At 57.8% G+C, this 11,860-nt stretch overlaps 3 protein-coding genes across 3 annotated transcripts; 1 reads left to right on the forward strand and 2 right to left on the reverse strand.

Annotated features, from left to right (window-relative positions):
• The first annotated feature begins 881 nt into the window (after nucleotides 1-881).
• On the forward strand, nucleotides 882-3,131 carry JDV02_000596 (uncharacterized protein). Its single transcript, XM_047981422.1, has one exon. It carries the CDS (start codon nucleotides 1,441-1,443, stop codon nucleotides 2,878-2,880), a length of 1,440 nt encoding a protein of 479 aa, XP_047837382.1. The 5' UTR covers nucleotides 882-1,440; the 3' UTR covers nucleotides 2,881-3,131.
• JDV02_000597 (uncharacterized protein) lies at nucleotides 3,016-5,119 on the reverse strand. The gene is made up of 2 exons (XM_047981423.1): nucleotides 5,035-5,119; nucleotides 3,016-4,974 (listed from the first exon to the last, which is right to left on the reverse strand). Exon 2 carries the CDS (start codon nucleotides 4,836-4,838, stop codon nucleotides 3,195-3,197), a length of 1,644 nt encoding a protein of 547 aa, XP_047837383.1. The 5' UTR covers nucleotides 4,839-4,974; nucleotides 5,035-5,119; the 3' UTR covers nucleotides 3,016-3,194.
• A 3,258-nt stretch (nucleotides 5,120-8,377) lies between these two features.
• Nucleotides 8,378-10,383, reverse strand: JDV02_000598 (uncharacterized protein). The gene is made up of 3 exons (XM_047981424.1): nucleotides 9,953-10,383; nucleotides 9,145-9,853; nucleotides 8,378-9,055 (listed from the first exon to the last, which is right to left on the reverse strand). The coding sequence occupies exons 1-3, from the start codon at nucleotides 10,163-10,165 to the stop codon at nucleotides 8,826-8,828; spliced, it is 1,152 nt and encodes a 383-aa protein (XP_047837384.1). The 5' UTR covers nucleotides 10,166-10,383; the 3' UTR covers nucleotides 8,378-8,825.
• Between the last annotated feature and the right edge of the window lie 1,477 nt (nucleotides 10,384-11,860).

Raw genomic sequence — 11,860 nt, forward strand, 5'->3', positions numbered from 1 at the left:
ACTTTGTACGTACGTACGCACGCAGTACGGACGCGCTCGCCCTTTACTCGTCGCGCCGCTTCATGTTGCTTCTGTCCATCACGAGCTTTGACTGTTGACAGTCGCTTCACGCGCCCTGGGGCTTCGTTCGACCCATCAAATGAGGCGCATGCCCGTCTCCTGCAGCGTGTCATCGCTTCTTCTTTGCTGATCTCCGGCCAAACCTACCCACCAAAACAGAGCCGCCGTCGCCGCCCCCTTGAATCCTCACCGATTGTCGCAACGCATGTGGAGCGACTAGAACGGGCTGGGCCGAAAGGAATACGGCGGGGGGAGGGCTTCGACAAGGGTCCGGCTGTCAGGGGCTGATGAGGCTTGTTTTGCCTTGGCTATGGGCCCTGTCAACGGGCGGTGGAGACTTTATTTTCAATGCCCATTCATCCCTCTTCCAGAGCCTGGCGGGAGGAAAGGGGAAGAATGGATGCCGTCTGATCTCATGTTGGTTGGCCGTCAGCTTGGCCGGCGGCAGGGCGAGACATGATGATGACGGAGGCTGTCATCGCCTCGGCTTGACGATGACATGATTACTGTTTTTGGGACACGAACACTGGCACTGGGCGCAGCACAGGACAACTTGACGCCTTCGTACCATGTAGCAGTCGAGTGGTGGCATTTGACTCGAAAAGCAAGGACACCCTTTGGCGCCGTGCCATGGAACCAGCCCGTCTGCACCGCCATCATGAGGCGAAGGCGCCGAAAGGGCAATGTCCGTCCATGTGCCCCCCCCCCCCCCCTACCCATCCATACCCCATCCCATCCCATGCTCCCCCCCGTCTATCCACAACAGCCCGTCGCCGCAGGCGGGTCACAACTCTGGACTCGAAACAAAGGCTTGCGCCTCGGGCCCCCCTTCGGTAGTTTCGTAAGGCCCAATGGCCAGCGCGAAAGCAGCATCCAGCTGTCCGTTCCCCTGCAGCAATGGCGGACCGCCACATTTTCTTATTCTTACGTACTGTACGAAGTACTGGTTGTAGTGCCCCGGACTGGAGGGCGGAGGGGGAAAGGGTCCTGAAGAAGATGCCGTTGGTCTGTGAGACTCCGGGGGCGCTGCCGAAGTAACTTTTTTCTCTTCTTCCCCATCTCGCTGTGCTACTTTCTCAGCTTCTATTTTTTTCCTCTCTTGGATTGGTGAGAAACTTCGTCTTGCATTGTTTTGTTGTTTGTGGTCAATTTGGACCCCAGCTTCCGGTTTACACTCGCTCAGGTCAACTTTAAGTTGTCGCTTGCCAACGTTGGCATTTGATATCACCCTTTAAACACGACCAGACCTTCTTCCTCGACTAGCAACACACGCAGTCTTTTCGTTCCACTTGACCTCGACTCTCGTTCCTTCAACAACATCCCCTTTCGTTTCACGCGGCTTCGTCCACCGACGCACGCACACCATAACTACCACCCAACATGGCGGAAGGCGGCGAGATGCCCGACCTGCAGCACCACCACCGCGCCGAGAAGCCCAAGGCGCTCGACATCCCGCCGCCGCTCGAGCATGTCGCGACGCTCTCCTCGCCGGTCGTGGACGGCCCGCCTCCGACCCTCCTCAACAACCGCCGACGCGGCTCGCTCGACCTCGACGACTACTTCACGGGCCCGCGCGACATCCAGAAGCACTCCAAGTGGCCCATCTTCCTGCAGATGCACGGCAGCATCCTGCCCAAGCTCATCCTGCCGCTCATCTTCGTCAGCGGCTGGTCCACGGCCGTCACCTGCATCCACGAGCTGGCGCACGACGTTGGCATCAACTCGGTCCTCCTCACCGTGCTCGGTTTCGTCGTCGGTCTCGGCCTCTCGTTCCGAAACTCGACTGCCTACGAGCGCTATGCCGAGGGCCGCAAGTACTGGGCTTCCGTCGTCCAGTCCTCGCAGATCCTCGGCCGCATCTTTTGGATTCACGCCGTCGAGCGCGACGACCAGGACAAGCGCGAGCAGATTCTCCGCAAGCTCAGCTCCATGAACCTCATCGTGGCCTTTGCCATCTCTCTCAAGCACAGCCTTCGCTTCGAGCCGTATACCGCCTACCCGGACCTCCAGCACCTCATCGCCCACCTCGACACGTTTGCCCGCACCGCCACGGAGACGGCTGGCCCTGCTGCCGCTGGCGCGGACGGGCGCAAGAAGAAGTTCTTCCGCGAGATCGGCGAGTACCTTGGCGTCTCCTTTGCCGCCAGCAACCCGCGCAAGACGCTCAAGCGCGCCACGCAACCCCTGGGCAACCTGCCGCTCGAAGTCCTCAATCACATCGCCGTCACCATCGACATGCTCGTCCGCAACGACCAGCTGCGCGTCCCTATGCAGCAGACGCTCGCTTACAACAACCTCTCCGCTCTCAACGATGCCCTCATCGGCACGGAGCGCGTTCTCTCCACCCCCCTCCCGATTGCATACACCATTGCCATCTCGCAAATCACCTGGCTCTACGTCGCCGTCCTCCCGTTCCAGCTCGTCAAGCTTCTTGATTGGATCGCCATCCCGGCCACCATCGGCGCCAGCTTCATCATCCTGGGCCTCCTGTTCATCGGCCGCGAGATCGAGAACCCCTTTGGCCAGGACGTCAACGACCTGCCCCTGGACAGCTACTGCGAGCAGATCGCCGCCGACATGGACATCATCGCCTCGTACGACAAGCAGGAACCCGAGGCCTTCCTTTTCCGCCCTACCAACCTGCCGCTCTACCCCATCAGCACCGCTCCCGTGAGCGTCTGGATGCATCGCTCTGAGGAGCGCCTGCGCGAAACCATCAAGACCAAGCCGGCCAAGGCGTTTGAGTGGAGGAAATGGGGTCTCAAGGGGACTGCCGCCAATAGTGGTGCAACGAGCTTGCACGGCGATCATAACGTGTGATCTGTTTTTTTTGGCGCATTTGCGCGAGCACGCAGCATCTTTCTTCTCGTGTCAGTCAAAGCATCATTGGTTAACAAAAGGGGCGAGTTGGCGGCGTTTTTGTCTCTAGATCAGATTGTTGAGCGACGGATTTTCGGTTGACAAAAATGCCCATGTATTGGCATGTATAATTAGTTCAATACAAACAACTGGCTAATGCCATGTCTAGTCATACTCAAAAGTTGGCGGAATGGCTGCCTTTTGCTTCCCCCTTTTTCGTCATCTTATGACGGCGTATATCTACCGTCTCCCCTCTCCCCCTGGCACCTCCCGTCTCATCTTGCGACAGCCTGTGCCAGCCTCTTGTCGGCCGGCATGCGCTTCAGCACAAACAACAGGGACGCCGAGATGGGCACCAGTAGCACCCAGGCCAGATGCCCGTAGAAGATCTGGTTCCGCACGCCCACAGCGTAGATGGCGGTCGACGCGCCCGGCGCCAGGGAGCGTATCGCGCTGGTGCACGTCAGCGCGATGGCGTTGAGCGTACCCAGCAGATGGGGATCGGGCGCCACGTCGTTGAGCGCCAGCTGGACCGCGGTGAAGGACATGGACACGCCCGGGCCGATGAAGACGACGATCGAGCCCAGGATCCAGAACCATACCATGGCGGCGTCGGTGTGGCTCCGCAGCAGCCCGTTCATCACCATGTACCCGATGAAGAAGAAGGGATACGCAATGACGCACAGGCGCAGCACGCCGTTGGTGCCCATCCGGCGCTGCAGCAGCGGAAAGGCCAGCAGGAGCCAGAGCGCCTGGCTGGCTCCCTGCGCGGCCATGTACATGGAGATCTGGAACGCGTTGCAGCCCAGACCGCCGAGCGAGACGGGCGTGTACAGCGCGACGGGCAAGATGGCGGTAAAGGCAAAGGCCAGGAGCATGATGTGCCCGTACGTCCAGAGGACGACGGTGACGTTGGGAGCCCTGGTGAGCTGCCACAGCGACATCTTGACAAGCTCCCCGTCGACGTGACCATTGCCGTCCTCATTGTAGTTTACCAATGCGCCGCTGCTGCCTTGGAGCGTATCCGGCGCCTTGCTCTTCTTGAGCGTCTCGTCAAGAAACAGCAACGACGTCAGGGCCCCAGTCGCGCTGATGGCTCCGACAACGAACCCGGGCAGCGCGTACGGGTAGTCCCTGAAGAATTGGTTGTCGCCAAAGACGCCAGGATACTGTTCCGCGGGGTCGGCCAAGGCACCGCCGAGGATGGGGCCCAGGAAGATGCCCACGTTGCCCGCAAAGGCGAACCAGCTGAAGATGACGGCCTGCGTCTCGGGGGTGCTGTGGTCGCCCATCATGGTGCGGATGATGAGGCTCGAGCCGGAGAAGACGCCCGCCAGGCTGCGGAACAGAATCATCTGCCAGATGGAGCGGGCGACGCCGAAGAGCGCGGGGCCAATGGTCATGCCGACGAGGCTGACGAGGAGGATGGGCTTGCGGCCGACGCGGTCGGCGAGGAGGCCCCAGAAGATGAGCACGACCATCTGCGTCGCCGAGAAGATGCTCTCGATGAGCCCGCTGTAGAAGCCGACGTCCGACTCGGGCAGCCGGCCGTTCTGCTGCACCATCTGCGCGATGAAGGGGAAGATGGAGAAGAAGGCGATGGGCTCCATCATGCGCGCGTAGCAGAGGAGGAAGATTTGCAACTTGGGCAGCGGCTTGCCCTTGTTGAGGCCGTCCTGCGCGACCCCAGCATCAGCCGACAAGCAGCCTCGGCTGTCGAGGGAGTCGTCCTCGTCGTCGTCCTTGCGACTGCGAACCAGCAGAGACGCAGCGGCTTCCGTGTCGCCGTCGTCCGGGGCGAGCTGTCTCCCGGCCAGCAGGGGCGTTGTCTCGGTGGCATCACGGGCCTCCTCAGGGTTGTCGGCCGGAGCCGGCGGGCGCGGGTCGGACGGCCGCCGCCCGGCCTTGATGGACACCATTCGATGGTGTTTGAGCGTCGCCCGACGGTGGTTTAGCGGCGGTGGAGGGAAAGGCTCGGTTCACTTCAGTCGGCAACAACCTGAGTGTCCCCTTTGAGGTTGAAGTCGCGAGAGACGCCTAGTGCGATTCTTGAGTCTGGCGGAAAGGTTTCGTTATCATACTCCTCATCCCCTAATAAGAACTAACCTTACTTACTACATGTCCCGAACTAGCAAGTGAGCATGCCGCCACCAGGCATGCAGCTACGACGTACGAAGTCCGTGTGGGTGCGCCCGCCCGCCCGTCCGCCCCCCTTTGACCCCAGAGTGCCAGACAGCGCGCGTCAATGATTATGCCATTTAGCCGACACTCCTCACTGCGTCAACTAAGTCAAAAAGCAAACTAACGCAAGCAGGGTACTGTAACCGGGGTGTGCCGCAGCCGGTGAAGAAGACATACATATTCGTACGAAGCACAGCCGCCCGTGCTGCCAATTCGATTGATTGATCATGGCCCCTTTGGCAATCACCAGACACAACATGGCCCATGTCGGCCCCGAAGCGGGAAAGCATTGAGAGGCGCGCCGCGAGCGCCCCGGTCCGCCATATATCTTCAGCGGGTTTTGCGGTTTGCCCCATATGTTACACACGGGGCGCGGCGGCGTAGAAAATGTCTCACGGGCGGGATGGCAACGCTGTGAGACCAGGACAACATGGCGAAGTTGTACCCATGCTACGTACGTACGTATTGCAGTGGATGGGAAGGGGGGATGCTTTGACAGGCAAGGTAAGGGCTCGATGTTGGTCGACTCCGCATACTGTATGGTTCTCCAAGAGTCCCCTGTCACAAAGCATGGTTCATGGTTCTCTGCGAAAATTCTCCGTAGCTTTCTACGAATTGTAACGCCTTGCCCCGACGCATGGCTTCATACTGTCATGGCCGCCAGGGTGATGTGCCCAATGTCAGTTAGTTGTTGCCGCGATAACAACGCGAGCACAGTTGACTTGAACTGCCCGATTTCATCCCCCCAATTTTCAGGTCACGTCTCCTGTTCAAGCGGTACGCGTTGGTCGGCGCTGGACCCACGAGCCGTGCCGGCGCTTATTAGAGTTCAAATTTGCCCAGCAAGTTGGTGGCGGCTTACGGCCTCCACGCAGCAACGTCGACCTGTCAGGTGACATCTCGGGTTTGGAGTCGGTGAGGGCGGCTTCTTCATGGCGGACATGGGGGCAAGTTTACTTTGGCTGGCCGGTCAAGGGGTGAGAGAGAGAGAGAGAGAGCTACGAGAAGAGACATGTCGTGACTTGACACCGGTCAATGTCATCAACTGATAGCGACCCGACAGGGAGTGTACATGAGCATGACAGGCCTAACCCCAGGGACAAACTGAAGCCGGGCATATTTCGCGTCAGTTCCGGCCGCACAGCCAACAAGTTATGTAGGTAGGGCTCGACAGCCAAACACTATGTATCTCTAAGACTGTTGGGGAGTGGCCAACATCGTGGCCGGGCCGCCTGCATCGAATCGAATGCATATGTTGTGATGGCGACCAACCCCGTTCCCTACATTGATACCACGCTGAGAATCGCCGGGGCCTCAATCAATGTCAGATTTTTTTTTTCTATGACGACAGTGCGAAACATGACATGGAAGGCCCCGGCATGTGCACGATAACCGGTTGCCGAGCCAAGGCCACAACCCTCCACCAGACCCGTGCCAGCTGTGCAGAGTCGTGCTCGTAGGCACCTATGCGCCCACGTCGTACAAACGGTGCCGCATCCAATCCCGTCCGGCCTCAAAGAAGGGAGGGGTGCGACATGGAGGAGCCGCGGCCCTATGAGAGCGACAGCTTTTCCTGTCCGCCAATTCCCATCGTTTCTTACATACGCCTGCCTTGGAGCTACAGCAGAACACATACTAGGGGCGTCAGTGTTATGTTGCTGTGGCGTACAACGGCTTCGTCGCAACCTCCAGTCTCCAACTGTGCGACAAGGAAACGCGACGTATTGCCTGGATAGTATACGACAGACGTGAAAGTCCCTCGCCTATTGGTAGACACGGGTCAGTGACCCAGCATGAGTTGGCCCGCCGCATTGTGCAACATTTTGCATCACAAGACGTGCAAAACGGATGCCGCCTATATGCAATCGATACAGCAAAATATGAGCAGGCGCAACTTTGTGCCACCTTTTGCTAGGCTGCTCAAAATTGGATGTCCATGCTCAATACTAAAGTTGCGAACATGGCGATAACCACTCATCCTCATGATCCATGTATACGTTTTGTGTCTGAGGCGACTGCACCCGGCCAAAGACTAGATGCAAGATTGATGGCGTCCCAGGTGCCCTATACTTACACATCAGCCCTAAACGAGAGGCAGTTGCTTGAGTAACCCAACTTCTATGATGATCTCATAGTAGTTACTGCCATTGTTGTTTTCAATGCGTCAGTCAAGGCGCTTGTTCTTCAGCTACGTTCTGATGATGCTAACTGTATTCCCAGGGGCCTTCAGAAGCCAAGGAAGGCAACATAAGGACACAATTGTCATGCCGGAACTATACTGCCTTGTGGCCTTGAATTCAGACATGGGTCATGTTGATGTCCGACACTTGCTTTGCTAGTGCGGCTTTATGATAACACTTGCAAAGTATTTAAGTGCGTTTCACAATCCATCTCAGCCGCACTCCATGTCGACAGTACCTGCCTGTATGGGCTATTGTGTTGTCAACGGTAAGTTTCATGTTGGCTCTTGCCAAAACACAGCACCAGCAGTATATGTGGCTCAGAGCTGAGGGTAACGCCACAGGATTCGTGCACATTGAACTTTACATGACTTCTGCCCTACATGTAGTCGAGCGTGGCTGGGCTGGACCAAGGAACACGCAGTACATGTAACAACCTGTCGGCGCATCGTGACCAGCAGGAGCTTAATTGAATGGCGGGGCTGGAAGAGACATCAAGATGAGGGAGTTGGCTGCGCAGAAGCGCTGAGACATGCCGAGCTTGAAAGTCTGGACTCGCCCGCCACCGATTATCAAAGCCAGAATCATCGTTTCGTTGTCGGTGAACTCTTCATTCACGTTGCCGTCAAGACTTGGCACAAGCACAGGGCCAGGGCCAGCCGGTATCAGAATGATTTCGTGTTCGTTCCGCATGAAATTACTTGAATCGCACGCGTGGCACCAGCCCAGAGGAACGACATGAGAATGGAACGTCATGCCGTCCGCCATGGATCTCGCCCACGGACGTTTACACCAGCGCCATCTCGGTACCGACATGCCGGGAAGAACACGGGCAGAGAGAACGAGAACCTCTCTCTCTGTTCCCCCACAATGTATGGAACACGTAGTAGCGAAAGCTGTGTGAGAGAATTGCCATGCGTGTCTCACTCGGGGGAGAGAACTGTCTCCCAGCCCAGGTTTCATCAGTTGGCACCGCACCAGACCGCGCCCCCGGCAGACTCATGTGGCAACGGGAAACCTCAATGAGCGCAACGCGCCGGGCGTGGCCTGGGCGTGAGTGAGACAGGAACAGGGACCGAGGCGCTACAGGATGCGAACCGCAGCGTGCGCCGAAGCGAAACAGAAACGACAAAAAAGAAAATTTGAGACGACATCAATAAGACTTGTTACGAAAGCGCTGACCCCCCTGGATTTTCTTGACTTTTTTTTTTAATTCTGGTGGTGCCTTGTCGGTCACATCTCGCAACATCGCCGGGTCAACGAACCAGGGAAAAAAGCAATACAGGTCTCTCTGTTTTACGAGATGGGAAAAGCTATGTACAAGATGACGGGCGCAAATCTCTGCGCTTCTCGCTGGTGGGCGGCCCGCCCAGTCTGTCTGTCTGTCTGTCGCTGCTCAATCAACGAACGGCATCTCGCCATTGATGCAAAGAAGTGCGCAAATTGACCGAGGCGGCAGTGGAAAAAAAAAAAAAAAAAAAAAAAAGGCCGAGACACAACGGTCACAATGGTCGCCGCCTCAAGCCCGGATGTAACGGTTGCAAATCACACCTCGGCCTTGAGAAAGTCGTGAATGGCCTTGTACGTGAATGCCGAGCTGTAGCCCAGGTTGAGACCATGGCCGGCCTCGGGCACAACGGTGGCGTTGAACGCCTTGGCCTTGCTGAAGCTGCGCTTGGACATGGCGAGTAAGTTGGGATAAGGCTCGGTGATGTTCATGGCCGCGAGGGGCTTGGTGTTGGTGCAGTCGCCACCGCAGAATGGCACGTCGCGGTCTGGTTTGAACCCGAATACATGTCAGTGGTCTGAGCCTCGAGAGAGAGACAGAGAAAGAGAAATGTAATGCACTATTAGTGGTACATACCTCCAGTGATTATGAGGACCGAGCCGGTAAACTTGTTCGTCATGCCCGTCGAGCCGACGGTGAGCAGCTCGCCCACAGCCGCAGGCTGGCCCTTTTGAGCAGCCACGCACAGCAAGTCGGGATCGAAGTCGTCGGGGCCGAAGAAGTCGATGTGGACGCCAATGTCAGACTTGGGCGCGACGTAGCCGACCGCGTACTTGTCCTTGAGGTGGTGGTTCTCCTTGACCGGCGCAAAGTTGCTCCCCAGCGCGAAATTGCCCATGAAGCTCGGGACCTGGCTGAAGCCCGTAAGGACGATGCCGTTGGTGATGTCGGGATACCGGTCGACGAGGGCAAACGTCATGGCCGAGCCGAAGGAGTGGCCAACGTGGACCACCTTCTTGTGCTGCTGGGAGACGCCGGGGAGCTTGCCGCCCTTGACAATGTCCGTGAGGGCCTTGAGCGCGGCAACCTCGAGGAAGATTTGGATGTCGTTGACCGGATCGCCGTGGGAGGAGGCGCCGATGCCCAGGCGGTCCCAGGACAGGGTCGAGTACTTTGCATCAAGAGCCTTGTTGACGTAGCTGTAGTTGTGGTTGTGGTAAGGAAAGTCCCAGTAGCTGCGGTCGAAGCCGACGCCGTGCGTCAAGATCTGGAGGCTGTCGCTGGGTCCGCCACTTGGTTCGCAGTAGGTTGTGGCGAGCGTGTAGTCGCCTTGGACCGTCTTGTACTACACGAGGGGACTCCTGTCAGCCATTGACCACACCACCACCACCAATGACAAGATATATATATATACATATATATATCACAAGTAAGAAAGACTTACACCCTTGAGAACGGTCTTTGTGTAGTTAAAGTTTTGCCTGGCGAGGCGGAGGAAGACGTTTGTCACCTCGATCTCGGTCGCCGGCGGCTTGACGTCGAAGTCGCCATTGCGGGCGCTAATGCTAATGGGCACGTTGATGTTTCTGCAGTTTCTGGCTGCCACTTCGGCGGCAGCAGCGGCCAGCGCCACGAGGATGGCCGCCGACTTGAACATGATGGGGGACTGGATAGGTATGTGTGTGCAGGTTCCACCACGGCCCTGGCTGGTATCCAAAGGAACCGTCCGTCGTAGCAGGCGGGTGCCGAAAAAGCAACAAGGAAAAATAAAGATATAATGATAAAGCGACAAGGAGCGTGAACGCGCGGGAACCCGGCGGCTCGCGATCGAGAGAGCCTTGCCGATTATGCAGGTTTGAGCGAGCGGTCAAGGGGGGGGGGGGTCTCTCTCCCAGGAGCTAGAGAGGGCTGGCGGTGCCCCGGGGTGTTTATACACGCAGCAGCGGCGCGGCGGGCAGGGCCGGTGCCCCGGGACGATCCAGTTCTCGGAGATCGTGTTGGCGGCCGTGCTCAAGCTCCGTCATGGAAGAGCGAGCAGGGGCGGACCGGAAGCAACAAGCAGATCGCCCTCCCCATCATCAATAAACTTTGGCCCTCCAACGAGGTATGATGATTATTATTACTCTGGGTACGTGCATCTCCGGTGCGCCGCGTCCCATCACGAGGTCAACACCAAACCATTTTTACGATATCTTGGCGACGGGACGAAGAGCCGGCCGGCCCTTCGACGTTGGCTGCTGCGCGCCAGGAATGATGCTCAGTCGGCCGCCCGCCCGGGCCGTGCTAGAATGGGTGGTCCTCCAAGATGGCATGGCTACCAGCTACTACTAACACCGACCGACCGTTCTGGCTGGGGTGGGAACTAACTAGTTACTGCAGTAGCACGGAGATCGGCCGGGGCGGGAGGCGGTTCCCATGGTCTCAACAGGGACCTCGATCGGATATCAGACGGTTGGAGCTACTAGATGCGATGCGGGATACGAACCCCGGTGCAGCAGCACGCAGCCTCTCACCGTGAACGGACAAAAAAGCACTCACTGACGACGAAGAGGAACGCCCAGTTAGTGTGTCCGGACGAGCCTTGCCGAGCCCGGTGTTGTTGGGGTCGAAAGACCAGCAGGCTGACCTGCCCTGTCGTGGAGCCGATGCGAGAAGCACGGTAGCGTGCTTCGTACATGAAGAGCGCATGCTGTAGTATTGCTTTTAGTGCCGGGAGCCCCCAACATCCGAATGCCGTGGCTGGTGACAAATATGCATGTATGTTCTTCGTATGCTGCTCGCTCGCTCTTTGACATTGGCTCGCAGTAGCAGCCCAAGGTTCCCTCCCCCCGGAGCAGATCGCGATCAGCACCTGTGTGTAGTATCCACGGTTGCTCGCTCGCGGGTACTCTCGCGTGATGTGGCGTCAGCCGTGGCGTCCGGGCGCGACCGAGGGAGGCACGGACGGCGCTACTTCCACTACAACCAGCTCGGAAAGTTGGGTTTGTAAAGGTCAAAGGCAGCATGTTGGAGATCAAGTAAAAACGGGTGGCGTCAAGTGGGCTTGGTTGGATGGATCATGGATGCATGTCCTTGTGGATTGCAAAAGCCATCACAAGTCACAACTGCAGGTGTAAACATTGATGAGTCTGTCTGTCTTTTCCCCAGCTGACTGACTGACTGACTGACTGACTGACGAGGGGCTGGGAGGGAGGACAATGCACGGCAGTAGTACAAAGTACACACCCGCCGCCCAGCGGAAGAGCGAGGGGCAGGAAAGAAAAAAGACAAGGGCCCAGAAACTTTGTTGTAGTACAAGGGTGAGTGAGTGAGTGAGTGAGTGAGTGAACGAGCGCCCCCAAGAAACGGCGCT

This window comes from Purpureocillium takamizusanense, chromosome 1, assembly GCF_022605165.1.
Source record: "Purpureocillium takamizusanense chromosome 1, complete sequence".
Lineage (NCBI taxonomy): Eukaryota > Fungi > Ascomycota > Sordariomycetes > Hypocreales > Ophiocordycipitaceae > Purpureocillium > Purpureocillium takamizusanense.

What these genes read in the sequence shown, in the direction of transcription:
- JDV02_000596 (XM_047981422.1), top strand. Translation starts at nt 1,441, where the DNA reads ATGGCGGAAGGCGGCGAGATGCCCGACCTGCAGCACCACCACCGCGCC.
- JDV02_000598 (XM_047981424.1), bottom strand. Translation starts at nt 10,165, where the DNA reads ATGTTCAAGTCGGCGGCCATCCTCGTGGCGCTGGCCGCTGCTGCCGCC. An exon ending in CAAAGACCGTTCTCAAGGGT is followed by an intron (nt 9,854 to 9,952) that starts GTAAGTCTTTCT and finishes CCCCTCGTGTAG; the next exon opens with TACAAGACGGTCCAAGGCGA. An exon ending in GGTCCTCATAATCACTGGAG is followed by an intron (nt 9,056 to 9,144) that starts GTATGTACCACT and finishes GGTTCAAACCAG; the next exon opens with ACCGCGACGTGCCATTCTGC.
- JDV02_000597 (XM_047981423.1), bottom strand. Translation starts at nt 4,838, where the DNA reads ATGGTGTCCATCAAGGCCGGGCGGCGGCCGTCCGACCCGCGCCCGCCG.